Below are 26516 nucleotides of genomic sequence, written 5' to 3'. Positions count from 1 at the left end.
CATCCAGCGATGTCTTAACAAAGAAAAAAAAAAACCTGGCCAGGTGACACATCCCTGGTTTGAAAGCAACATCAGATTTTTCTGCCCCCCCCCCGCCCCCCATTTCCTCCCCAATGTGACACCCCCCCCCCATAGACAAGAAGAGCTATAGGGAGACCAAGCTATAAGGGGGATGGACTGCGTACGATCGCCAAAGGAATAAAAAATAAAATAAAATAAAATAAAATAAAATAAAATAATAAAATAAAATAAAATAATAAAATAAAATAAAATAAAATAATAAAATAATAAAATAAAATAAAATAAATAAAATTAAATTAAAATAAAATAATAAAATAAAATAATAAAATAAAATAAAATAATAAAATAAAATAAAATAATAAAATAATAAAATAAAATAAAATAAAATAAAATAATAAAATAATATAATATAATAAAAAAATAAAATAATAAAATAAAAAAATAAAAAAATAAAATAAAATAAAGTGAAATAAAATAATAAAATAAATAAAATAAAATAAAACAAAATAAAATAAAAAATTGCTTTCATGAAGGCAGGGGGAAGGAGTGACCGCCACGAACGGCAGATCGGGCAACTGCATCCAATTCTCAAAACGGCCGGGTTCTGGTTAGACAGACAGACCATCATAGTGCCCCCCCTCCTCTGTGAACTTCCTGAAGCCCCCCCCCACAATTGAATGAACCTGTTTGCCCAAAGGCCAGACCCAATTCATAAAGGTTCCTTTGCACGTGGCATGGAACGTGCAAAAGTGCAGCCACGGAGCCCTGCGCAGCCTCGTGTGTGTCGTGACCCAAACTTTTTGGGGGTGAAGGAGGATTTTTTTTAAAAAAAAAAAGAGGGTTGGAAGGAGGGAGGAAGAGGTGTTAGCCTGTTTAGGAAGGAGAAAACTTGACAATCCCCGTTTACAACAATGTTTCTCAACCTTGCCCATTTTTAAGGCGGGTGGACTTTAACTCCCAGAATTCCCCAGCCAGCTGGCTGGGGAATTCTGGGAGTTGAAGTCCACCCATCTTAAAAGTTGACCAGTTTGAGAAACGGGATTTGATTGACGATGGGGGAGGGGGGAGGAGTCCCAGTTTGGGGTTCACTTTTTTTAATACACCAAAAGAGAAGGAAGAATGAGAGGGGGGCACCCACTCCAAAACAGGACTCAGAAGAGACTCCGACACCCCCACCTCCCTTCGCGCTCCCAACTTCCAAACCGCCACCTGGCTCCGGCAGGCACACCGGGAAACAGAAAAAAAAACAGTCTCGGGTCTGGTAATTTCATTTCTTTCGTCCAAGTCCGTCGATCAGCACAGAAGAAGGAGGAGGAAGAAAAAAAAATTAAGAAGAGCTACGGGGATTCGCCACCCGAGAGGTGGGAAACTGGCGTGATCACCTGGTGGCCACCTTTCCACGGCGGGGACAGTGAACCACGCAAAGACAGAGAGTGACGCGATGTGGACCGGCGGGCGGCTTCCCCTTATACGAACCGCTGGACGATGACAGCGTTCAGGAGGTTGGCGTCCTTCAGGGTCTGGTCCTCATCTGAAAGCTCCTTGTTGGGGAAGGTGGTCATGAGGACGAAGCCCGTGGCCGCCATAGCCGGCCGGGCGTCCACAATGAACAGCCGGATGTCACGGATCCTGCCCAGAGGAAAGAGGGGCACCCTCGCTTTCCGTTCACGTTGATCAGTATCCCACTTTTTACTCTTTTAACCAAGAACACCTAACAGTCCCCATTTTCCCCACAACAACCACCCTGTGAGGCGGGTTGCACGAGAGGATGTGACTGGTGACCTTCGTGTCTAAGGCGGGACTAGAACTCGTCTCCTGGGGATTGGCCCAAAGTCACACAGCCAGTGTTCATCTCTAAGGTGGGACTAGAATTTATCGTTTCCTGAGGATTGGCCCAAAGTCACCCAGCTGACCTGCATGTCTAAGGCGGGACTAGAACTCACCATCTCCTGGGGATTGGCCCAAAGTCAGCATAACTAAGGTGGGACTAGAACTCTCCGTCTCCTGGGGATTGGCCCAAAGGCAGCATAACTAAGGTGGGACTAGAACTCACCGTCTCCTGGGGATTGGCCCAACATCACCATAACTAAGGCGGGACTAGAACTCACTGTCTCCTGGGGATTGGCCCAAAGTCACCATAACTAAGGCGGAACTAGAACTCACTGTCTCCTGGGGATTGGCCCAAAGTCACCATAACTAAGGCGGGACTAGAACTCTCCGTCTCCTGGGGATTGGCCCAAAGTCACCAAGATGGCTTTCATAAGTAAGGCGGCACTGGAACTCATCGTCTCCTGGGGATCGGCCCAAAGTCACCATAACTAAGGCGGCACTAGAACTCTCCGTCTCCTGGGGATCAGCCCAAAGTCACCCAGTTGGCCTAAATGAACTGTCGTAAAGCGAGGACTGCCTATACTGCTGGAAGTTCACATCCAGCATCGACTGCAGGTTTTGGCTGGCCCAATCCCTCCCCCTTTGCCCCCTCTCCCAACCTCCTCCTCCCCCGCCCCTACCTGTGACTGTGGTTGAATTTCTGCACCAGGCGCCCTCCGTCTGCGAGCCGGATCTGGATGTTGGTGGTGGGCTCCGTCTCGTCGATGGTGATCAGGGAGCGGGCTTTGGCTTCGTTTTCCGCCTCCTGCGAGGGCGAGCTGGACCCCATCACTTGGGGGGCGGTGCTGGGGCCAAAGCAGAGGAAAGGGGACCCTGAGGGCGAGGTCAGCTGGGAACGGCAAAGCTCCCTAGCTGAACTTGGAGGCTAATGAACCGCCCCGGCTCAAATTAAAGCATGGTGGATGGATAGCGAGACGAAAAAAACCTTTTTATTATTTATTTCTTGGTATCCCGCCTTTTATTATCTCTATAAATACCTCAAGGCAGCAACCGTCTCCAACAGAACCTCCTCCTCCTATTTTCCCCACAACAACCCTGTGAGGTGGGCTGGGCAGAGAGAAGGACTGGCCCAGTCACCCAGCTGTCTTTCATGCCTAAGGCGGGACTAGAACGCACAGTCTCCTGGTAATTGGCCCAAAGTCACCCAGCTGTCTTTCATGCCTAAGGCGGGACTAGAACTCACTGTCTCCTGGTGATTGGCCCATAGTCACCCAGCCAGTTTTCATGCCTAAGGCAGGACTAGAACTCACTGTCTCCTGGTGATTGGCCCATAGTCACCCAGCCAGTTTTCATGCCTAAGGCGGAACTAGAACTCACTGTCTCCTGGTGATTGGCCCATAGTCACCCAGCCAGTTTTCATGCCTAAGGCAGGACTAGAACTCACTGTCTCCTGGTGATTGGCCCATAGTCACCCAGCTGGCTTTCATACCTGAAGTGGGAATAGAACTCACTGGGTTTTTTTCCTGTGAAGGAAGTACAGATAGTCCCCGACTTACAACAATTCATTTAATAACCGTTCAAAGTTACAACGGTATTGAAAAAGTGACTTGGGACCATTTTTTACACTTGCACAATTCACATTATCAAAATTCGGACAGTGGGCACCTGACTCATATTTAGAATTGAATAGAGCTGGAAGGGACCTTGGAGGTCTTCTAGTCCATCCCCCCACTTAAGCAGGAGAACATATACCAATTCAGACAAGTGGCTGTCCAGTCTCTTCTTGAAAGCCTCCAGTGATGGAGCAGCACCCACGATTTCTGGTGGCAAGCTGTTCCACTGGTTAATTGTCCTCCCTGTCAGGAAGTTTCTCCTTAGTTCCAGGTTGCTTCTCTCTTTGGTCAGTTTCCAACCATGGTTTCTCGTCCTTCGCTCCGGTGCTTTGGAGAATAACATGACCCCCTCCTCTGCCTTGTGGCAGCCCCCCAAATACTGGAACGCTGCTATCATGTCTCCCCTATTTCTTCTTTTCTTTAGACTAGCCAAACCCAGGTCCTGCAGCCGTTCTTTATTATTTATTTATTTATTAATTATTGGGACTTACATGCCGCCCTATCTCCCGAAGGACTCAGGGTGGCTAACAACAATAAACTACAACAATACAAAAGTTAAAAAAAAAATTAAATTAACAGCCCCAATAGAATAAATTAAAATTGGAGTTAAAAATTTAAAAAAAAACATTTTAAAATCCCTGTCGTCAGTCCAGGTCAGCCTGATGGAAAAGGAATGTTTTAAGGCCACGGCGAAAGGACCGGAGATCCGGGGTCATCCGGAGCTCAAGGGGAAGTTGGTTCCATAGGGCTGGCGCTCCCACAGAGAAGGCCCTCCCCCTGGGGGTCGCCAGCCGACATTGTCTAGCCGACGGTACCCTGAGGAGGCCTTCTCTGTGTGAGCACACTGGGCGATGGGAATTCGTTCCCGGCAGCAGATGGTCCTGCAAGTATCCCGGTCCTAAGCCATGTAGGGCTTTAAAGGTAAGTACCAACACCTTAAATCACACCCAGAGGGCAAGCGGTAACCAATGCAGCTCACGCAGGAAGGGTGTAATATGAGAGTATCGGGATGCTCCCATCACTACCCGCGCGGCCGCATTCTGCACCAGCTGGAGCCTCCGGGTGGTCTTCAAGGGCAGCCCCATGTAGAGAGCATTACAGTAATCTATATGGGAGGTAATGAGTGCGTGAGTGACCGTACGTAGGGCATCTCGGTCCAGATAGGGGTGCAACTGGCGCACCAGGCGAACCTGGGCAAATGTTCTTCCTACGTTTTGGTCTCCAGGCCTTGGATCATCTGAGTTGCTCTTCTCTGGATTATTTTTTCCAAACTCTCAACATCTTTTTTGTTTCTATGGTGACCAAAACTGGCCGCAGTATTCCAGGTGTGGCCTCACTAGGGTTTTATAAAGCAGTACTAATACTTGGCGTGATCTTGATTCTGTGCCTCTGTTTATGCAACCGAGGATTGCGTTAGGTTTTTTGGCTGCTGCTGCTGCACGCAGCCAGCTCAGGTCGTTCAAGTGGGGCAAAATTCACTTAACGAACGTTTCACTTCACAAGAGAAACTCTGGGCTCAACTGTGGCCCTGTGCCGAGGACTACCTGTTTCAAAATATCCTGCTGGCTTACCTGCCCAGCTTCTGGCCTTCTCCGGTGAAAGCCCTGAAGGTGCCCCGGGACTTCACAAAATCCTCGTCGCGGTGGTCCTCCAGATCCAGATTCACCTGCCCGCCGCGGGCCAACCGACGTAGCTCGGCTGGGACTTCTCTACAAGGAAGAAAAAGCATGGAGTGCCCGTTGGGAGAAGACCCCCTCCCCACCTTTCCTCAAATGTGTCAACCTGGGAGTCTTCCCATTCCCTTTTCCGGACAAACAGAGTTCCCAGGAAGGTCAGATCTGAGCATCTGATGAAGCCCGGTGCAAGGTCTGGGTCTGATTCTTTCCAAGGCAGAATTATTACCCCCGACGGATGGATTCCAAGAATTGAGAGTTGGAAGGATCTTGATAGCTCCTCAGCTCGCCACTGTTTAGGCTGAATCCGCTTTTCCACAGCTTCAACACCACGTGAACCTACGAAAGGCAGACGGATGGATTAGTAAGAGCGCTTAAGACTTACTTACCGCTTCGCAGGGCTTTACGGTCCTGAGCGTTTTACAGAGTAGGCCTCTTGCTCCCACCCCCCCCAACAATCTGGGTCCTCATTTTACCGACCTCGGAAGGACGGAAGGCTGAGTCGTCCTTGAGCTGGTGAAAATCAAACTCCTAGCAGTTGGCAGAGTTAGCCTGCAATACTGCGTTCTGATTGACTGATAGCGTGCACAGCCTTATTGCGCAAGATAACCCAGGAGGAAACATAGTAAACGGTGGTTTATCTTACACTATCTACAATATCATACACCAGAAACAATATACACACACGTGCTAATACAGCAGGATCCAAGAAACCGCAGTTACCTTTATACAAAGGCTGTTAAAGAGACACAGACCCTGCTGGCTCTTAAAGAGACGCAGACCCTGCTGAGTCATTCCCATCATTACATCTTATATCTTACATTACATAAGCTGGTTAGCTGTTATATCAATACCTTGACAAATATGACCACCCAAGTCACTCTCAGTGACTCTGGGCGGCTTGCAGACATTAAACCCCAAATACAATCCCCAATAAACCCCCCCCAACACACACACACACACACACTGGTGTTGACAGTCAACCATCCACTTGATGGGCTCTGTATCATCCTGGGCTTCCAGGATCACTGGCAGAACCAGGTCTTTTGCAAGAGTATCAAAATGGGGGCAAATCTTCTTTGCAGGGATGATGTTCCACAAGGAGGGAGCCACCACTGAGGCGGCCCTTCTTCTTGGTATCACCAGACGGACCTCCTTAAGGCACATCCTGCTTCTCTGCTCTGATGGGTCGGGTGGAGGTCGCTGGGAAAAGACCGTCCTTCAAATAATCTAGCCTGAAGCCATGGAGGACTTGAAAGTGGACAACCAGCACCTGGAACTGGACCCTGGAGCAAATCCGCAGGCAATGCAGCTCCCTCAAGAGGTGGCATTGGTTTAGGTAATTAGGTAGGTAGTTAGGTAGAGAAGGAAGGAAGGAAGGAAGGAAGGAAGGAAGGAAGGAAGGAAGGAAGGAGAGAGAGAGAAAAGAAAGAAAAAGAAAGAAAAAGAAAGAAAGAAAGAAAGAAAGAAAGAAAGAAAGAAAGAAAGAAAGAAAGAAAGAAAGAGGGAGGAAAATGGGAAGGAGAAGGGAAGGAAGAAAAAATGGGAAGGGGAAGGAAGGAAGGAAGGAAGGAAGGAAGGAAGGAAGGAAGGAAGGAAGGAAGGAAGATGGGAAAAAGGGAGGAGGGAAGGAAGGAAGAAAAAATGGGAAGAGGAAGGAAGGAAGGAAGGAAGGAAGGAAGGAAGGAAGGAAGGAAGGAAGGAAGGAAGGAAGGAAGGAAGGTCTAGCTGAACATCTGCAGCCTTCTTGTACCGATCCAGGCCTTCCTAATTTTCCAAAATCCAAAAAGTTTCCCCAGGCCTGAACAGTGACTGACCACTTCCTAACCCCACCTTATCTTGAAGGAATCAAAAATTCCACCAAATTTTAAGTTTGGGAACTATGCTGGTCTTGGACCCTGATAAAGATTCGATCTGACCTCTTCCGTGCGGCAGCCCCAGATCCAGTTCGAGGCCTGAAATACTCACATCCTGGGCAGCGTTCGGCCTCATTTCTCCCGCCACGTAAGCGGACTCTTCCTCGGGTGCAGCTCCCAAACGGTACCCCCCTCCGGCAAAGGGCTGCAAGGGAGAGGGGGAAAATAAGGGGGGGGGCTTGCCCAGTTCTTCTGCATGAAGCCCAGATGCTGTATAAAGCTATTATCAGCCTTCATTTAAACTTCCTCCATCCGATCGGAAAGTTTTTTGTTGGTTTTTTTTTAAAACGTAGGGCTAAGCAATCTTCTTTCAGATCTCCCAGCCTCCACGTTAAGGATTAAGTAACATGAATTCCAAAATACCAGGGATTTGGTAAACTTTTCTTAGAAGTACCTTGATTTGTTTGTTTTTTTATGCTAGCCACGTTCAGAGGAGACAGATTATAGATGAAATGCACAGTGACCAATGCTTCCCTACTCCTCTAACTCGGGGGTCTCCAAACTTGGCGACTTTTAAGGTTTTTATAGACTTCAGTTCCCAGAATTCCCAAGATAGATAGCCATGCTGGCTGAGGAATTCTGGGAGCTGAAGTCCACCTGTTGGGTATGAAATGTGCAAGAAAGCAGCCAAGTTCAGAATACCACGGTCCTCCTCCTCCTCCTCCGTGTTCGTCTTCTTCCTCCTCCTCCTCCTCCTCCTCCTTCCCCTCCTCCAGAATCCCACTCCCTTCTAGCACTGATGACGTTACCTATCTGGGTGCTGAAATGTCTGCAAGAAAGCCACCAAACTCAGAAAGCACCAAGGACCCAACTATCCTCTTCCTCCTCCTCCTCCTCCTCCTCCACAAAACCCACCCCCTTCTAGCACTGACGATGTTCCCTAGTTGGGTAATAAAACGTTCCCAAGAAAACAACCAAACTCAGCCTTCCTCCTCTTCTCTCCCTCCCTCCTCTTTCTCCTCCTCCTCCTCCTCCTCCATTCTGCAAACCCCACTCCTTTCTAGCACTGATGGCGTTACCTAGTTGGGTCACAGAACGTCTGCAACGAAACAACCAAGCTCAAGAGAACATCAAGGCTTCCACAGAAAGAGAAATGCAGACAAGCGTGGATTAACACCAGACAAACACACAAGCAGAAAACAATAACCGACTCAAGGAATTACCTGGGGGGGGGAAACACAGCCCTACCACCGTATATAGAGAACCCTCCTCTTCTAGTACCGATTACGTTATTTCGCTGGGAAATGAAATGTCTGCCAGAAAACCAACACGCTGAGAGAGCACCAAGGACCCCACAGTCCTTCTTCCTCCTCCTCCTCCCTCCAACCCCCCTCCCTTTTAGCAAGGATGATGTTAGGGTTAAAGCACCAAGGACCCCCCACAGTCCTCCTCCTCCTCCTCCCTTCTAGCACTGATGACGTTACCTAGCTGGGTCATGAAAGATCTGCAAGAAAACGACCAAGCTCAGAGAGCACCAAGGACCCTACAGTCCTTTTTTTCCTTCCTTCCTTCTTCCTCCTCCTCCTCCCTTCTAGCACTGATGATGTTACCTAGTCAGGTCATGAAATGTCTGCAAGAAAACAAACAAGCTGAGAGAGCACCAAGGACCCCACAGTCCTCGTCCTCTTTCTCCTCCTCCTCCTCCCTTCTAGCACTGATGATGTTACCTAGCTGGGTCATGAAATGTCTGCAAGAAAACGACCAAGCTCAGAGAGCACCCAGGACCCCACAGTCGTCGTCGTCGTCGTCGTCCTCCTCCTCCTCCTCCTCCCTTTCTGTTCCTCCACTCTGCAAATCCCCCTCCCTTCTAGCACTGATGATGTTACCTAGCTGGGTCATGAAATGTCTGCAAGAAAACGAACAAGCTGAGAGAGCACCAAGGACCCCACAGTCCTCCTCCTCCTCCTCCTCACAACCCACAGTCCCTTCTAGCACTGATGATGTTACCTAGTTGGGTCATGAATGAATGAATGAACCTTTATTGTCAAAGTACAACCATGTATACATTGAGATTGGCTGAGCCTCCTTTCGTGCCCCCACCCCCAACAAACCCTCCATCTTATGGAGAATACCAAGGACCCCACAGTCGTCTTCCTCCTCCTCCTCCTCCCTTCTAGCACTGAGGATGTTACCTAGCTGGGGTCACGAAAGATCTGCCAGAAAGCCACCAAGCTCAGAGAGCCCCCAGCACCCGACACCCCCTCCCTCTGCGCCACAATTGACTGAGGGCATCCTTAAGGCCACTTGAAAGCAAATCCATCCGCCCGCCCACCCAGGCAGACTTTGACCAAAGCCCTCTGGCTCACCTTTGGCCTGCTGCCTTCCCCGGGACTCCTCGCTGTCCTGTCGACAGCCACCGCCCCGTGTTCTTTGGCCCCCCGGAACAGGTCCTCCACCAGCTCATTCGAACTCTTCTTCCTTGGCGGGCCGACAATCTGCTGACCGCTTCGCTCTGAGCCACCAGCATAAAACCTGAAGCAAAGAGAAAAGAGGCTTGAGGATTCCCCCGGGAGGGGGGGGGGAAAGTCCTCCTCCGACTTCGGAAGCGCGGCCGCTGGAAAACCGAACCTGCTGAGGCAGCTCCTTTAATGCCCCTGGCTGTTTAAAAAGGTTTTTGAAATTTGAACCGTCCGTCCACGTCGTTTGGCCGAGACGGGCGGCTGCAGAAATCAAATCAACAAACGAACCGGCAAACAAAGCTACGAGAAAGTTGGTAAGGAAGCAAATTGAAAGATAGTCCTCGACTTACGACGGCTCATTTAGGGACCGTTCACCACTGGGAAAAGGGAGCTGTGACTGCTTTCCACATTTACAACAGATAATAATAATAATAATAATAATAATAATAATAATAATAATAATAATAATAATAATAATAAATAATAATAATAATAATAATAATAATAATAATAATAATAATAATAACAACACCACCAAAAACAGACTTGGAAGGGACCTTGGAGGTCTTCTAGTCCACCCCTTGCTCAAGCAGAAGACCCTCCACATTTTCAGACAAATGGCTGTCCAGTCTCTTCTTAAAAGATTCCAGTGATGGGAGCGTCTACAACGTCTGGAGGCAAGCAGTTCCACTGCTTAATTGTCCTCACTGTCAGGAAATTCCTCCTTAATTCCAGGTTGCTTCTCTCCTTGATGAGTTTCCATCCGTTGCTTCTTGTCCTGCCTTCTGGTGCTTTCGGAAAATAAATTTGACCACGGGTCCCGTTTATGCGTGTCCCTATTCAGGCACCCGCCGGCGTAAATTTCCCTCCGGGCCGCCAGCGTGCAAAGGTTGGGGACGGCTGCTCTAAATAAGAGACAATCCTTGGCTCCGTTTGCTGAGAAAGGTATGGTTTTATTGGAAGCCAAGTGTATCAGGGTAACGCCTAGCCAGAGCTGAGAATCTTGCGAGGGAGGAGGTTCGTTCTTCTAGCCTTTGGGTTGGATTCTGAACGTTTCATTACCAGGCTGAGAAAACATCTTCAGCAGCGGCATTGAGGGGGCGTCAGTGTCGGTGTTGTTCTGCTTCACCAGGGCTTCAGGGACAGGTGTGTCAAGTGAGGGTCTTGCGATGAGTCATCAGGGAGAGGCTGGGGGACGGGTCTTGTGATGGAGAGGTTACATCAGGCCATCACTAAGTTACATCAAAATCCCCAAGTTCCACTTTTCCCGACCTTCACTGCCTCCCATCTCTCTCCCATCTCCATATCTCTCTCTCTCTCTCTCTCTCTCTCTCTCTCTCTCTCTCTCTCTCTCTCTCTCTCTCTCTCACACACACACACACACACACACACACACACACACACACAACCATGACCAATCAGATTCAAGCGAGACATTTTAAGGACGGACACTTCAAACTTGTAGGTCAGTGATGGCGAACCTTTGAGAGACCGAGTGTTCTGTACCAGCCTGCTACCGGCCCTGCAGAAAAGGCAACCCCTTTACAAACGGCAAGAGGCTGGAATAACGTCTGCCAAATTTATTACTACAAAAACAAACAAGACACGAACCAAGATACAGGAGCTTTGAAACACTATCCGAGCGGTTGCCTTCAGCAAACCAGCCCTCCCCACACATTCCCCTTAAATACAGTTCAGGGCGTGGCTTTTCTCTGCCTCCTTCCGAGGTGCCCCATTGCCTTCCTCTGTTTACTCCTGATTGACTGCCTCCTGCGTCGGGCGTCCTTGAACAGGGCCAGCTGTGGGTCATCTTCATCCACGCTGTCAGGCTCACACAGCTGGGTCTCCGTGGTGACCAAGTGGGAGGGGCCTGGCTGAGGGCTCTCATCAGCAAGATCTTCAACCCCCTCAGCAAGGTCTTCAACACCCCCCTCCTCTGAGTCGTCCGACCCAACTGCCGAACCTACAGGCTGACCCTGAATCACAACACCGAGTGCTCAAACTGCAACCCAAAACCCACTTATGTATTGTCAGGTGCCGGGTGGGTGTGGCCCATTGGGTGGGCGTGGCTGCAATGGTAATGGCAGACTGGGTGGGACTAATCAATCAATCAATCAATTCCAACTTTGCGAGATCTTTTTTTTTCCCCGCGAGATGTTGAAATTGATTGATTAAACCTTTTTTTTTTTTTTTTGCACATGGCAGCAGAGGCCTAAAGTGAAAAGGTTTTATAAAACACAGCTGAGCAGGGGGCTGGACTAGAGCAGGGCTTTTCAACCAGTGGTACGGGTACCACCTGGGGTACATTGGCACCTGGCAGGCGGTACGCGACCATCCTAGAAAAGTGGTAGCGGGGGAGGGGAATGAGCTGAACCGGTGGCAGCACCGCACAAGCTGGAGCGAGAGACGGCTGGAGCTGCAGGGCTGTTGGGGCTCAGCGGAAGCACCAGGATCAGCGCCAGGATCCAGATGGAGCATAGTGCTGATCCTGGCGCTTCTGGTGAGCCCAAAAGAAGCGCCGATCAGCTGGAATGTTGCAGCATCTCCAGAGTCTTGTGATTTACATTCAGATGCTCGGCAACTGATTCATATTTATAACGGTCACAATGTCCCAGGGTGCATGTGAAGTGAGCAAAAGCTGCTGCAACCACCCAGCAGACAGGGGGGGGGATAAAAACCAAACACCCTCCCCCCACCCCCGCTGCCAATCCTCAACAGAAATTCTCACAACAATGAAAACCTCGGACAGGAGGAAGAGCGCCGCCGGGCGGGCAGGCAGGTGTCTTGCTCGGCTGTGGCTTGGGGGGCACTTTTTTCAGTGCCATGGTAACTTCAAACAGTGACTAAGCGAACTGTTGTAAGTCGAGGACTACCTGTACTTCATCACTTTTTTCCTCTTTTTTTTTTTGGATCAAGTTTTTGACACCTTGCTAGGCGACTGGGGGTACTCGGATGTTGCCATATCCTAAAAGTGGCACAATGTGTGAAAAGGTTGAAAAGCCCTGACCTTGAGGCAGCATCGCTGGGGGATGCAGCCGTTACTTTCACTTTCTCCTCAAGCATTTCCCCCCCCAAGTTCATGGCAGACTGCCACCGCACGATAGCCAAGCACACAAGCAAGCATACGGTGGCAGCCGACAGGCATTTGACGGCCCCTGGACTACATCCGACTCTCCTTATCCACCCAGGAGGGATGGCATCTACACGTAGTGCTGGACGTAACAACCCACCCAGACTTTCCCAATTCCTCCTTCCGTCTGAGCCGTCACCAACCTTTGTCCTTCCTCCTCCTCCTCCTCCTCTTCCTGAGCGTGAACGAGATCGCGGAAGGAGGTCACCCTGTGGTCGCTGGAGAAACAAAAGGGAACATCAAATGAGTCGGCTGCCTCCCCTCCAGTGTGCGGTTTCTCTCCTCTGAACTGTAATGGGCCGGCCAGGATGAAAAGGGAAAAAATGGTCCCAGCACAACAACTAAAGTGCGGTTGTGACCCAAGAAGCGGACTTGCAACAGCAAACGGAAAGGTTTGGGACGGTATCACACGAAAAACGGAACCGCCTGGAAAAGAAAATTCTTAAAAGTGACGATAAGAAAGAAAACCAGAGGTTTTTCTTCGGGGGGGGGCTAATGGACCGAGATCTGGGGGGGGGGAATGAATGAATGAATGAATGAATGAATGAATAAATAAATAAATAAATAAATAAATAAATAAATAAATAAATAAATAAATACGGAACTTTGATGTTATATATGTTGACAGCCCCCTTCATGGATTACTGCCTTGTCGTGGCGAAGGGGCTTGCGTAATTCAATGAAGCTATGGGCTATGCCGTGCAGGGCCACCCAAGACGGACAGGTCATAGCAGAGAGTTCTGACAAAACGTGATCCACTGGAGAAGGAAATGGCAACCCACTCCAGTATCTTTGCCATGAAAACCCTATGGACAGTACCAAAAGGCAAAACGATATGACGCTGGAAGATGAGCCCCTCAGGTCGGAAGGCGTCCAACATGCTACTGGGGAAGAGCAGAGGGCTAGTACTAGTAGCGCCAGAAAGAATGAAGCGACTGGGCCAAAGCCGAAAGGACGCTCAGCTGTGGATATGTCTGGTGGTGAAAGGAAAGTCCGATGCTGTAAAGATTTTTTCTCCATAGGAACCTGGAATGTAAGATCCATGAATCAAGGAAAGCTGGACGTGGTCAAACAAGAGATGACAAGACTAAACATTGACATCTTAGGTATCAGCGAACTAAAATGGACAGGAATGGGTGAATTTAATTCAGATGACCATCAGGTATACTACTGTGGGCAAGAATCCCTCAGAAGAAATGGAGTAGCCTTCATAGTCAATAAAAAAATAGGAAAAGCAATACTGGGATACAATCCTCAAAATGACAGAATGATCTCAGTTCGAATCCAAGGCAAACCATTCAATATCACAGTAGTCCAAGTCTATGCCCCAACCACCAGTGCTGAAGAGGATGAAATTGACCGGTTCTATGAAGCCCTACAGCACCTTATAGAACTAACACCCAGAAATGATGTCCTTATCATCATGGGGGATTGGAATGCTAAAGTAGGAAGCCAAAAGATAACTGGAATAACAGGCAAGTTTGGCCTTGGAGTACAAAATGAAGCAGGGCACAGGCTGATAGAATTTTGTCAACAGAATACGATGGTCATAGCAAACACTCTTTTCCAACAACCCAAGAGACGGCTTTACACATGGACATCACCAGACGGTCAACACAGAAATCAGATTGACTATATGCTCTGCAGCCAAAGATGGAGAAGCTCTATACAGTCAGTAAAAACAAGACCAGGAGCTGACTGTGGCTCAGACCATGAGCTTCTTGTTGCAAAGTTTAGGCTTAAATTAAAGAAAGTAGGGAAAAGCGCTAGGCCAGTCAGGTATGAATTAAATCATATTCCTGTTGAATATACAGTAGAGGTGACAAATAGATTTAAGGAATTAGATCTGATAGACAGAGTGCCTGAAGAACTATGGACAGAGGTTCGCAACATTGTACAACAGGTAGCAACCAAAACCATCCCAAAGAAAAAGAAATGCAAGAAAGCAAAATGGCTGTCTGAGGAAGCTTTGCAAATAGCTGAGGAAAGGAGGGAAGCGAAAGGTAAGGGAGAAAAAGAAAGATATGCCCAATTGAATGCAGAATTCCAAAGAATAGCTAGAAGAGATAAGAATGCCTTCTTAAATGAACAATGCAAAGAAATAGAAGAAAACAATAGAATAGGGAGGACCAGAGATCTTTTCAAGAAAATTGGAGAGATGAAAGGAACGTTTCATGCAAAAATGGGCATGATAAAGGACCAAAATGGCAGGGACCTAACAGAGGCAGAAGAGATTAAGAAGAGGTGGCAAAATTACACAGAAGAATTATACAAGAATGAGCTTAACGTCCCTGATAATCACAATGAGGTGGTCACTGACCTCGAGCCAGACATCCTAGAATGTGAAGTGAAGTGGGCCTTAGAAAAGCTGAGCAACAACAAAGCTAGTGGAGGTGACAATATTCCAGCTGAGCTATTCAAAATCTTAAAAGACGATGCAGTAAAAGTGCTACACTCAATTTGCCAGCAAATTTGGAAAACTCAACAGTGGCCACAGGATTGGAAAAGATCAGTTTACATTCCAATTCCAAAGAAAGGCAGTGCCAAAGAATGTTCAAAATATCGCACCATTGCACTCATTTCTCATGCTAGTAAAGTTATGCTTAAAATTCTACAAGCTAGACTCCAGCAGTATGTGGATCGAGAACTACCAGAAGTACAGGCAGGATTTCGAAGAGGCAGAGGAACTAGAGATCAAATTGCTAACATACGCTGGATCATGGAGAAAGCTAGGGAGTTCCAGAAAAACATCTACTTCTGCTTCATTGACTATGCTAAAGCCTTTGATTGTGTGGATCATAACAAACTGTGGCAAGTCCTTAAAGAGATGGGCATACCAGACCATCTTATTTGTCTCTTGAGAAATCTATATGCGGGCCAAGAAGCAACAGTGAGAACTGGACACGGAACCACTGATTGGTTCAAAATTGGGAAAGGAGTCCGGCAAGGCTGTATACTGTCGCCTTGCCTATTTAACTTATATGCAGAGCACATCATGAGAAAGGCAGGGCTAGATGAATCAAAAGTTGGAATTAAGATTGCCGGAAGAAACATCAACAACCTAAGATATGCAGATGATACCACTCTAATGGCAGAAAGTGAAGAAGAACTAAAGAGCCTGGTGTTGCGGGTGAAGAAGGAGAGTGCAAAACTTGGGTTGAAACTAAACATTAAGAAAACCAAGATCATGGCATCTGGCCCTCTCAATTCCTGGCAAATAGATGGGGAAGAAATGGAGGTAGTGACAGATTTTATTTTCCTTGGCTCCAAGATCACTGCAGATGGGGACTGTAGCCAAGAAATTAAAAGACGCTTGCTCCTTGGGAGGAAAGCCATGGCAAATCTAGACAGCACACTAAAAAGCAGAGACATCACCCTGTCAACAAAAATCCGTATAGTCAAGGCTATGGTCTTCCCAGTTGCAATGTATGGCAGTGAAAGCTGGACCATAAGAAAGGCTGAGCGCCAAAGAATTGAAGCCTTTGAACTATGGTGCTGGAGAAGACTCCTGCGAGTTCCTTGGACTGCAAGGCGATCAAACCGGTCAGTCCTAGAGGAGATCAACCCTGACTGCTCTTTAGAAGGCCAGATCCTGAAGCTAAAACTCAAATACTTTGGCCACCTAATGAGAAGGAAGGACTCACTGGAGAAGAGCCTAATGCTGGGAAAGATGGAGGGCAATAGAAGAAGGGGACGACAGAGAATGAGGTGGCTGGATGGAGTCACTGAAGCAGTAGGCGTGAGCTTAGATGGACTCCAGAAGATGGTAGAGGACAGGAAGGCCTGGAGGAACATTGTCCATAGGGTCGCGATGGGTCGGACACGACTTCGCAACTAACAACAACAACAATGTTGACAGCAGCAAGATTACTCTACGCTCAGAAATGGAAGACCAGATGGATTCCCACAAGGGAGTAACGGTTGCCAAAAAAAAAAAAAATTGACGCAGCTAGCAGGAATGGCTAAAATTGACTGCACCGATTAAAAAAAAAAAGGCGAAGACTTTTATTGCTACGTGGAAACAGCTTCTAGACTTTGTGCTTGAGGTGTGGTGGGGGGGAAAAAATGAAATTTTGATTTTGGGCTTTCCTGATTATATAGATTTGTTGTCATCGAAATGGCTGGTTTATATTTATTTATTTATTTATTTATTTATTTATTTATTTATTTATTTAGTTGAGGCTTGACGTTGATATTCTATTTGGTATTTTCTTTGTATCGTATGCTATAAAATAATAATAATAATAATAATAATAATAATAATAATAATAATAATAATAATAATAATAATAATGACCCTCGCTTGCTGCACCCGCTCCTGAAGCCCTTACAAACAGAACAACACTGACATCCCCTAAACCAGGGGTAGGCAACCTCGGCTCTTTTATGACTCGTGGACTTCAACTCCCAAAATTCCTGAGCCAGCTATAGCTGGCTCAGGAATTTTGGGAGTTGAAGTCCACGAGTCATAAAAGAGCCGAGGTTGCCTACCCCTGCCCTAAACTCAGTGGTGGGATTCAGATGGTTTGTGCCAGTTCGGTAGGGACCGGTAGCTTAGTTCTGCTGAGTTTGGAGAACCGGCTGAATGCACACTGCTTCCGGAAGTCCATTCTAGGCCTTGGAGGCCTGGAGGAGGCCTCCCAGGCCTAGAATGGCCCTGCCAGAAGTGCATGGATGCCACTTCCGGAAGTCCGTTCTAGGCCTGAGGCCTGGAGGAGGCCTCCGAGGCCTAGAATGGCCCTGCCGGAAGTACATGGATGCCACTTCCGGAAGTCCGTTCTAGGCCTCAGAGGCCTGGAGGAGGCCTCCCAGGCCTAGAATAGCCCCGCCGAAAGTGCATGGATGCCACTTCCGGAAGTCCGTTCTAGGCCTCAGAGGCCTGGAGGAGGCCTCCCAGGCCTAGAATGGTCCTGCCAGAAGTGCATGGATGCCCCTTCCGGAAGTCTGTTCTAGGCCTCGGAGGCCTGGGCCTGCATTCAATAAGAGAACTGGTTGTTCAGGTGGTCGTTGAGGACTACCTGTGCCATCATGTCCTCAGCGAGCACCAATGACCTACAGCCAGCCTACGAATACCCACAGAATCCAAATCAACCCCACAGCCAACCAGAGACAGCAGCAACCTATAACCATCCCGCGCAATCCCCCCTCTCAGCAGCAGTTCACCTCCCAAGGAGCCTGACCTGATGTAACCTCCCCGTCACAAGACCCATCCCAAGCCTCTCACTGATGACCCACACTTGACCCACCACAAGACCCTCACTCGACACACCCACCCTTGAAGCTCTCATGAACAGAAGAGCACTGACACCGATACCCCTTAAAACCAGGGGTCTCTGACCTTTCCGGGTTGAGGGCCCGGTGGGAAAGGGAGGGGCAGGCACCTCTAGGTGCGCGTGGACATGCACGCGAATGTGGCTGCTCGCATCTGCACACGAACGGGGCCGCGAGCATGCGCGCTCCGCAAATGGGGCCAAGAGCAACAGCACGGGGCTTGCAACTCACGGCTCAGCTAGGGCCGGCGCCAGGCTCGGCTAACAGTGGCGCCAGGCCCGTGGCTCAGCTAGCACCAGTACGAGGAGGGGGGAGCGCGTGCGCACATTTCCGTGCACTGGCCAGCCACTCACGCGGCCCGGTGGCCAAGAGGCCACAGCCTGATAGTCGGCCACGGCCCATAGGCTGGGGACCCCTGACCTAAACTCGGCTGAAGATGTTACCTCACCTGGTAACGAGCCGTTCGGAAACTAACCCACAAGCTTGGAGAATGAACCTTCACTCTCCGAGCGTCGTTTTCCCAGAATGCCCTGGGATTGGGAATTTCTATTTCTTTGAATTGGTGGGATCCCTGGCAGACTCTGCTCTGCTCTCCAAGGCCCCAATCCCAAGTTTTTCCAGCAGAGGAGGGAGGCTGGGCACCTTGGATCTAACCCTGATTTTTCACAGAGGCAGAAAGCTGGCGAGTCACCTGGCTGCGGTGCCTCTCGTCACGGAACTGGATGTGGGTTGGGGGAGCGTCATGATGTCTTCGTCGCCACCATCTTCGTAGAAACTAGCCAGGGCAATCTGAAAAAGAGGAAGGGCACCACACGTTAAGAAACGGCACCATCAGCCACCTCTGACCGTCCCAGCAGGTGGGTAGGTTCTTCAGGGAGTCCTCGACTTACAACAGTTCGTTTAGTGACTCTGCGAAGTTACAACAAGAATGAAAAAAGGTGACTTGTGACCTTTTTTCTCTGCTTATCACCACTGCAGCGTGCCCAGGGTCACCTGATCAATTCAGATGCTTGGCAAGTGGCGTGTACTTAGGACGGCTGCAGTGTCCGTGTGTGTGTGTGTGTGTGTGCGTGTGTGTGATGTACCTATGACGGTTGCAGTCTCCGTGTGTGTGTGTGTGTGTGTGTGTGATGTATTTATGACAGTTGGTGTCCGTGTGTCCGTGTCTGTGTGCGCGCATGGTGTGTGTGAGATGTACTTACGATGGCTGCAGTGTCCGTGTGTCCGTGTCCGTGTGACCTTCTGCCAAGCAAGAGTCAATGGGGAAGCCAGATTTGCTTAACAACCGCGTGTCTAAACTTAACAATTGCAGCGATTCCCTTAATAACGGTGGCAAAGCAGGTCGTAAAATGGGCCAACACTGACTTAACCATCTTTTGCCTAACGACAGTTTGAGGCTCTGTTGTGGTCGTTGAGGACAACCTGGTATTGGAACCTGCCCATGATAGATGTTAAGTCCTAAACAATCATAAAATGTGACACTGAACGGAACAGAATTATTGAATGGCCAAGTGTGATCGGACACACAAGGAATTTGTCTCCGGGGCAGAAGCTCAAAGTGAGGACCCAGATTGTTGGGGGCAATTAAGCTGACTTTGTAATAATGCCGCTTGGGGAGGGGGGGGCGAAAGCCCTAATAAGCAGGCATATACATAGAATGAAGGCTACTGCTAAGCTTGTAAGCCGCCCTGAGTCTTCGGAGAAGGGCGGGATATAAATGGAATTAAAATAAAAATAAATAAAATAAAAGTGTACATAATATGTACCACTGTTCTGGATTTTGAAAGGGGGGGGGAAGGAGAGGGGGAGAAAGCTGAATTCAGCAATGTGGCGAGGATCTCTCCGGGAAGACCACAATTTGGCTCTTTCCTCACAATCCGGACTGTGTGGGGCTCGTTCTCGTATGCACAACAGCAATTTTTCACTGGCAAAACACTCGCCCCCCAATAGAGAGATTTATTTTTTTACTTTTTTTATTTATTTTTTATTTTTTTAAAAAAAGATGTTTTGTGGAACTAAAAGGTCACAAGCTCCGAAAGAGGGATCGAATTGCTCACTTTGGAAGAACACAAAGCAAATGCTTTCAAAGGTTGTCAAGATTCTATTTTGGTCTGAGTTGCCTCTTTTCGCCCTGCAATATTCATGAATATTCATGTGACGTATTTGGAACCGGGAAAATAAAGGTGATCACGCGAGACGCTTAAGCAGCCCAGTAAAAGATCTAGGGCAGGGGTCTTCAAACATGGGTCCTTTTGTGGCATAACAACAACAACAACAACAACAACAACAACAACAACAATAATAATAATAATAATAATAATAATAATAATAAACGTTGGAAGGGACCTTGGAGGTCATCTAGTCCAACCCCCTGCTCAAACAGGAAACCCTATTCCATTTCAGACAAATGGCTGTCCAGTCTCTTCTTAAAAACTTCCAGTGTTGGAGCATTCACAGCTTCTGGAGGCCGGTTGTTCCACTGGTCAATTGTTCTAAGTGTCAGGAAGTTTCTCCTTAGTTCTAGATTGCTTCTTTCCTTGATGAACTTCCATCCGTTGCTTCTTGTCCTGCCTTCGGGTGCTTTGGAGAATAGCTTGACTGCCTCTTCTTTGGGGCAGCCCCTGAGATATTGGAAGACTGCTATCGTGTCCCCCCTCGTCCTTCTCTTCATTAAACAAGACATACCCAATTCCAGCCACCGTTCCTGATATGGTTTAGCCTCCAGTCCCCTGTTCATCTTTGTTGCTCTTCTCTGCCCTCTTTCTAGAGTCTCAACATCTGTTTTACATCGTGGTGACCAAAACCGGATGTAGTATTCCAAGAGTGGCCTTACCAAGGCATTGTAAAGTGGTATTAACGCTTCACATGATCTTGATTCTATCCCTCTGTTGATGCAGCCTAGCACTGTGTTGGCTTTTTTGGCAGCTGCAATGCCTGGCTGGCTCAGCGTGCCTGGCTGAGGAATTCTGGGAGTTGAAGTCCACGAGTCACAAAAGGGCCATGTTTGAAGACCCCAGATCTAGGGCCTGCATTCCTATACAGCTAAGCCCTCGAGATACGAGCACAACTGCGTCCAAAATTTATGCTGCCTAGTGAAACATTTGTTGAGTGAGTTTTGTCCTGTTTTATGATCCTTCCTGCCGCAGTCGTTAGTGGTTTGCCCCACCGACTTTGCTTGTCGGAAGGTCACAAAAGCTGATCAGGTGACCCTGGGACACGGCAACCGTTGTAAGTATGAACCAGTTGCCAAGTGTCTGAAATTTTGATCACGTGACCACAAGGATGTTGCAATGGTCGTAAGTGTGAAAAACTGTCATAATTCACTTTTTCCAGTGCCGTTATCAATTTGTTGTTGTTGTTAGCTGCGAAGTCGTGTCCGACCCATCGCGACCCTATGGACAACGTTCCTCCAGGCCTTCCTGTCCTCTACCATCTTCTGGAGTCCATTTAGGCTTATGCCTCCTGCTTCAGTGACTCCATCCAGCCACCTCCTTCTCTGTCGTCCCCTTCTTCTCTTGCCCTCCACCTTTCCCAGCATGAGGCTCTTCTCCAGTGAGTCCTTCCTTCTCGTTAGGTGGCCAAAGGATTTGAGCTTCAGCTTCAGGATCTGGCCTTCTAAAGAGCAGTCAGGGTTGATCTCTTCTAGGACTGACCGGTTTGATCGCCTCGCAGTCCAAGGGACTCGCAGGAGTCTTCTCCAGCACCACAGTTCAAAGGCCTCAATTCTTTGACGCTCAGCCTTTCTTATGGTCCAGCTTTCACTGCCATACATTGCAACTGGGACGACCATAGCCTTGACTATACGCACTTTTGTTGACAGGGTGATGTCTCTGCTTTTTCAATTTGAGCGGTCACTAAATCAATGGTTAAGTCGGGGACTTCCGGTATTGCAATATGCTTGAGGAGTTACGTTTCTGGTTTCGTGGGTTATGTGAAACCAGGCTAGGTGGTTTGATTAATGGTTTAGGGCAGGGCTGTCCAAAGTCCATGAGGAAGCCAGATTGACTCGACAACCGGGCCACTAACTTAACAACTGCAGTGGTTCGTTTCACAACTGCGGCAAGGAAGGTTGCAAAATGGGGGAAAGCTCCCTTAACAAATATCTCACTTAGCAATAGAAATTGTTGACTCTGAAAAGAATAGAGATGCAAGGGACCTTGGAGGTCTTCTAGTCCAGCCGCCTGCTCAAGCAGGAGAACCTATACCATCTCAGACAGGTGAATGTCTGGTCTCTTCTTAAAAACCTCCAGCGATGGAGCGCCCACGATTTCTGGTGGCAAGCTGTTCCACTGGTTAACTGTCCTATCAGGAAGTTTCTCCTTAATTCCAGGTTGCTTCTCTCCTTGATCAGTTTCCAACCATTGTTTCTCCTCCTTCTCTCTGGTGCTTTGGTGAATAACGTGGCCCCTCTGCCTTGTGGCAGCCCCTCAGATACTGGAACGCTGCTATCGTGTCTCCCCTAGTCCTTCTTTTCTTTAGACTAGCCAGACCCAAGTCCTGGAGCCGTTCTTCGTATGTTTTAGCCTCCAGGCCTTTGATCATCTTAATTGCTCTTCTCTGAACTTTTCCCAAAGTCTCAACATCCTTTTTTGTAATATGGTGACCAGAATTGGCTGCAGTGTTCCAGGTGTGGCCTCACTAGGGTTTTATAAAGCGGTACTAATACTTCACACGATCTTGATTCTATGCCTCTCTTTATGCAACCCAGGATGGTATTAGCTTTTTTGGTTGCTGCTGCACCGGCTCACGGTCAAGCGATCGTTCACTAGGACTCCAAGGTCCCTCGCGCAGTTGCTGTTTTTGAGCTGTTTTTGGGTCTCGCCCAATCTGTACTTTTATGCCTTTGGTTTTTCCTGCCTAAATGTAAGACTTTGCTTTTCTCCACAGTGAAACTCATTTTGTTGGATAGGGCCCATTGTTCAAGTAGGTCAAGATCTTTTTGGATCCTGAGTTTGTCTTCTGGGGCGTTGGCTACTCCTGCCAGTTTGAGGTCATCTGTAAATTTGATAAGTTCCCCTTCTGTTCTCTCAATTGTGGTTGTAAGTCAAGGACTACCTTTATAAACCGACTGCCTAGCTTGACTGAGCCTATTTTTATTACTACCAGTAAATGACTGATTGACTGACAGATTGACAGGTTGCTTCCTTAAATTGATATGCTGGCAATCTCACCATCAGGCAACTCCAGGCAATACAAAACATTTAAAGAATAAATATCAGCATGGCCATTAACAGAGATAGGGATTGCTGCGGATGGCTATTAACCCAGCTTACACACTGATAATCCTCAATTTATGACCATCACTGAGCCAAAAATTTAAGCGAGGCAGTCGTTAAGGGAGTCTTGCCCCATTTTACGACCTTTGCCACTGTTTTTAAGTGAATCGCTGCAGGTGTTCAGTCAGTAATGCAGTTGTTAAACGAATCTGACTTCCCCATGGACTTTGCTCGTCCAAAGTTCGCAAAAGGGGATCACGTGATTCCGGGACACTGCGACCGTCATAAATAGGAACCAGTTGTCACACATCTGAGTTTTGATCACATGATCGTAGGGACCTGCAATGGTCTGAAAAAGGGTCATAAGTCGCTTTTTCCACTGTTGTTATAATCTTCAATGGTCACTAAATCAACTGTTGTAAGTTGAGGACTATTTGTAATGCAAAGGAACAAGAGCCTCTATCAGGGACTGACTGGCCTCAAATCGTAGAGTTTTGCTGGAACATCAGATACACACATAATAGAAGAATAGAATAGAACAGATTGTGGACTGGACTGGACTGGACTGGACTGGACTGGACTGGACTGGACTAGACTAGACTAGACTAGACTAGACTAGACTAGAATAGAATAGAATAGAATAGAATAGAATAGAAATAAAGAGTAGAGTAGGAATAGAATAGGAATGGAGTAGAAATATAAGGAATAGAAATATAGAATAGAATAGAATAGAATAGAATAGAATAGAATAGAATAGAATAGAATAGAATAGAATAGAATAGAATAGAATAGAATAGAATAGAATAGAATAGGAATGGAAATTAGAATAGAATAGAATAGAATAGAATAGAATAGAATAGAATAGAATAGAATAGAATAGAATAGAATAGAAATAAAGAGTAGAATAGGAATAGAATAGGAATGGAGTAGAAATATAAGAATAGAATAGAATAGAAATATAGAATAGAATAGAATAGAATAGAATAGAATAGAATAGAATAGAATAGAATAGAATAGAATAGAATAGAATAGAATAGGAATGGAATGGAAAAATAGAATAGAATAGAATAGAATAGAATAGAATAGAAGTACAGAAGAGTAGAATAGAAATATAGAATTGTAGAATAGAAAATAGAATAGAATAGAATAGAATAGAATAGAATAGAATAGAATAGAATAGAATAGAATAGAATAGAATAGAATAGAATAACATTTGTCACTTTGACTGTACACTAATTGGCATACATTACAATGAAATTTCATTGCATAATGTACTGTTTTACTTGATGTCCTATCTGTTATATCTCGGTATTCACAACCAACCGCAGCATTTTTCAAACAATTTTAAGGGCATGCCACCGGCTAGCCTGGAAGACTCCCTCACTGTGGGCATGTAGATATTTGGAAGAATTTCCACCTCCCTGGCAGCAGAACCTTTGCAAAGAGAAAGCAAACCAGTTTTTCTTGAAACCCCTGTTGCCAAACTGCAACTCCTTGCAACTGATGCCCTGATTATCCATGGGTGGCATCTGGTGCCCGCCAATAGCTCCCGATTCCCTCCATGTCAAAGGTGAAGCAAATTATTTGCAGTGCCAAATCTGCCTCCATGCCTTGCTTCTTTCTCAGGGATGTGCCACTTTGCCATCCCCTTCTAATGAGGGTGTATCTGCTCATTTTTTTTTGGGGGGGGGGGAAATGGAAATGATTTTTGGGACCCAACCTGTACAGATAGTCCTCGACTTACAATCACTCATTTAGTGACCATTCAAAGTCACAAGCGCACTGAGAAAAGTGACTTAACGACCTTTTTTTTTTACACGCTTACAACCGCTGCAGCATCTCCTTGATCACGTGATCAAAATCCGGACACTTGACAACCGACTCATATTTACGACGGTCGCAGAGTCCCCCCGGTTTGTGTTTGTGTGTGTGTCATGTAATCCCCTTTTGCGACCTTCTGACAAGCAAGGTCCATGGGGAAGCCTGATTCACTTAAGGACTGTTACTACCTTAAGAACTGCAGTGATTCACTTAACAACAGTGGCAAGGTCGCAAAATAGGGAAAAAGTCACTTAACATCTGCTCATTTAGCAACGGACGTTTTGGGTTCTCTTGTGGTCATAAATCGGGGTCTACCTGCAATATTGAAGTCAAGGCATCCCACACCCAAAAAAACAAAGCAGTTGAGCACAGGCATGTATGGCCTTTCCCCACCTCCCCGAACCCTTTATTATTAAATTTATTTATTGTTCAATTTGTATACAGGTGGTCCTCAACATACAGCAGTTCATTTAGAGGCCGTTCAAAGTTACAACAGCACGGGGGAAAAAATGACCATTTTTCACCCTTACAGCCATTGCTGCATCGCACGATGAAAATTTGGATGGTTGGCAACCGACTCATATTTACGACGGTCGCAGTGTCCCCGGGGTGTGTGTGTGTGTGTGTCACATGATCCCCTTTTGCGACCTTCTGACAAGCAAAGTCCACGGGGAAGCCGGGTTCACTTAAGGACTGTGTTACTATCTGAAGAACTGCAGCGATTCGCTTAACAACCGTAGCTAAAAAAAAAGGTCAAAGGGGGCAAAACTCACTGAACGTCTTGTCTCATTCAGCGACAGACATTCTTGGGTGGGGCGTCCGTGGCGGTCGTTAACTCGAGGACTGCCTGCACCACCCGTCTTGCAGTTTGGCCGACTCTTCATAGCAAAAAGAAATTTCTCAAAGGAGGCTGACTTTGCAGGGAGAGGAGGAGGTGGGGGTGGGGGGCGGGGAGAAGAGGCCCCTCCCAGTCCCCCTCACCTGTACTACATAGCCCATCATCCTCTGGCTGGCTGTGCACAGACAGGGCAAGAGAGAAAACTCTTCCGCTTCTTTCCTCCTCGACCCCCACCCTTGCAATAATCTTGCCCATCCCCTCTTTCTCCCCCCCCCGGGGAAGAAGAGAGAGGAGGGTCCTTCCCAATGAAGCCCCCTCCCCAATTTCAATGCAGAATAAGAAAAAGGGGAGGGGCTTTGTCCAAGAGGGGAGGGGGACTGGTCTTGCCCGGGCCCCCTTTGACAGACAGGTGTGATGGGGGTGGAGAAGGGGGGGCAACTCGCTAGAAAAGCCCCCCACCTCCAGGGAAGGACCCCCACCCACTTCCAGCCGGGGGAGGGGGAGAGAAAGGCGGGATCCCGGCCTCCCTCCCCCTCGACCCCCAAGGGAAGGCTGGGAGACTTCGGGAACTCTTTTTTTTTCCCCTCCCGCCGGGCTAACCTGCAGATCCCCGCCCGCCGACTCCAGGAAGAAGCGCGCCCGCTCCTCCTCGGCCCCGGTCACGGCCACGAACTCCCTCAACGCCTCTTCGCGGTCCGCCATCTTGCCCGGTGTGCAACCGCCAAAGCGCTCCCGCCGCGCCGCCGCCGCCCGCCCAGCGCCGCTCGCCGCTTCCGCCCGCCTTTGAA

The 26516-nt window shown here is 47.8% G+C and overlaps 1 protein-coding gene across 1 annotated transcript; it reads right to left on the bottom strand.

Moving 5' to 3' along the window:
* Nucleotides 1-503: 503 nt before the first annotated feature.
* NSFL1C (NSFL1 cofactor) lies at nucleotides 504-26516 on the bottom strand. Its single transcript, XM_083360949.1, has 9 exons — nucleotides 26329-26516; nucleotides 18545-18642; nucleotides 12726-12800; nucleotides 9360-9525; nucleotides 7106-7198; nucleotides 5367-5476; nucleotides 5036-5173; nucleotides 2532-2696; nucleotides 504-1650 (listed from the first exon to the last, which is right to left on the bottom strand). Exons 1-9 carry the CDS (start codon nucleotides 26428-26430, stop codon nucleotides 1488-1490), a joined length of 1110 nt encoding a protein of 369 aa, XP_083217075.1. The 5' UTR covers nucleotides 26431-26516; the 3' UTR covers nucleotides 504-1487.

The sequence above is a fragment of the Vipera ursinii genome, assembly GCF_947247035.1.
Source record: "Vipera ursinii genome assembly, chromosome: 3".
NCBI lineage: Eukaryota > Metazoa > Chordata > Lepidosauria > Squamata > Viperidae > Vipera > Vipera ursinii.
This window is presented reverse-complemented; position numbering and strand designations above follow the sequence as displayed.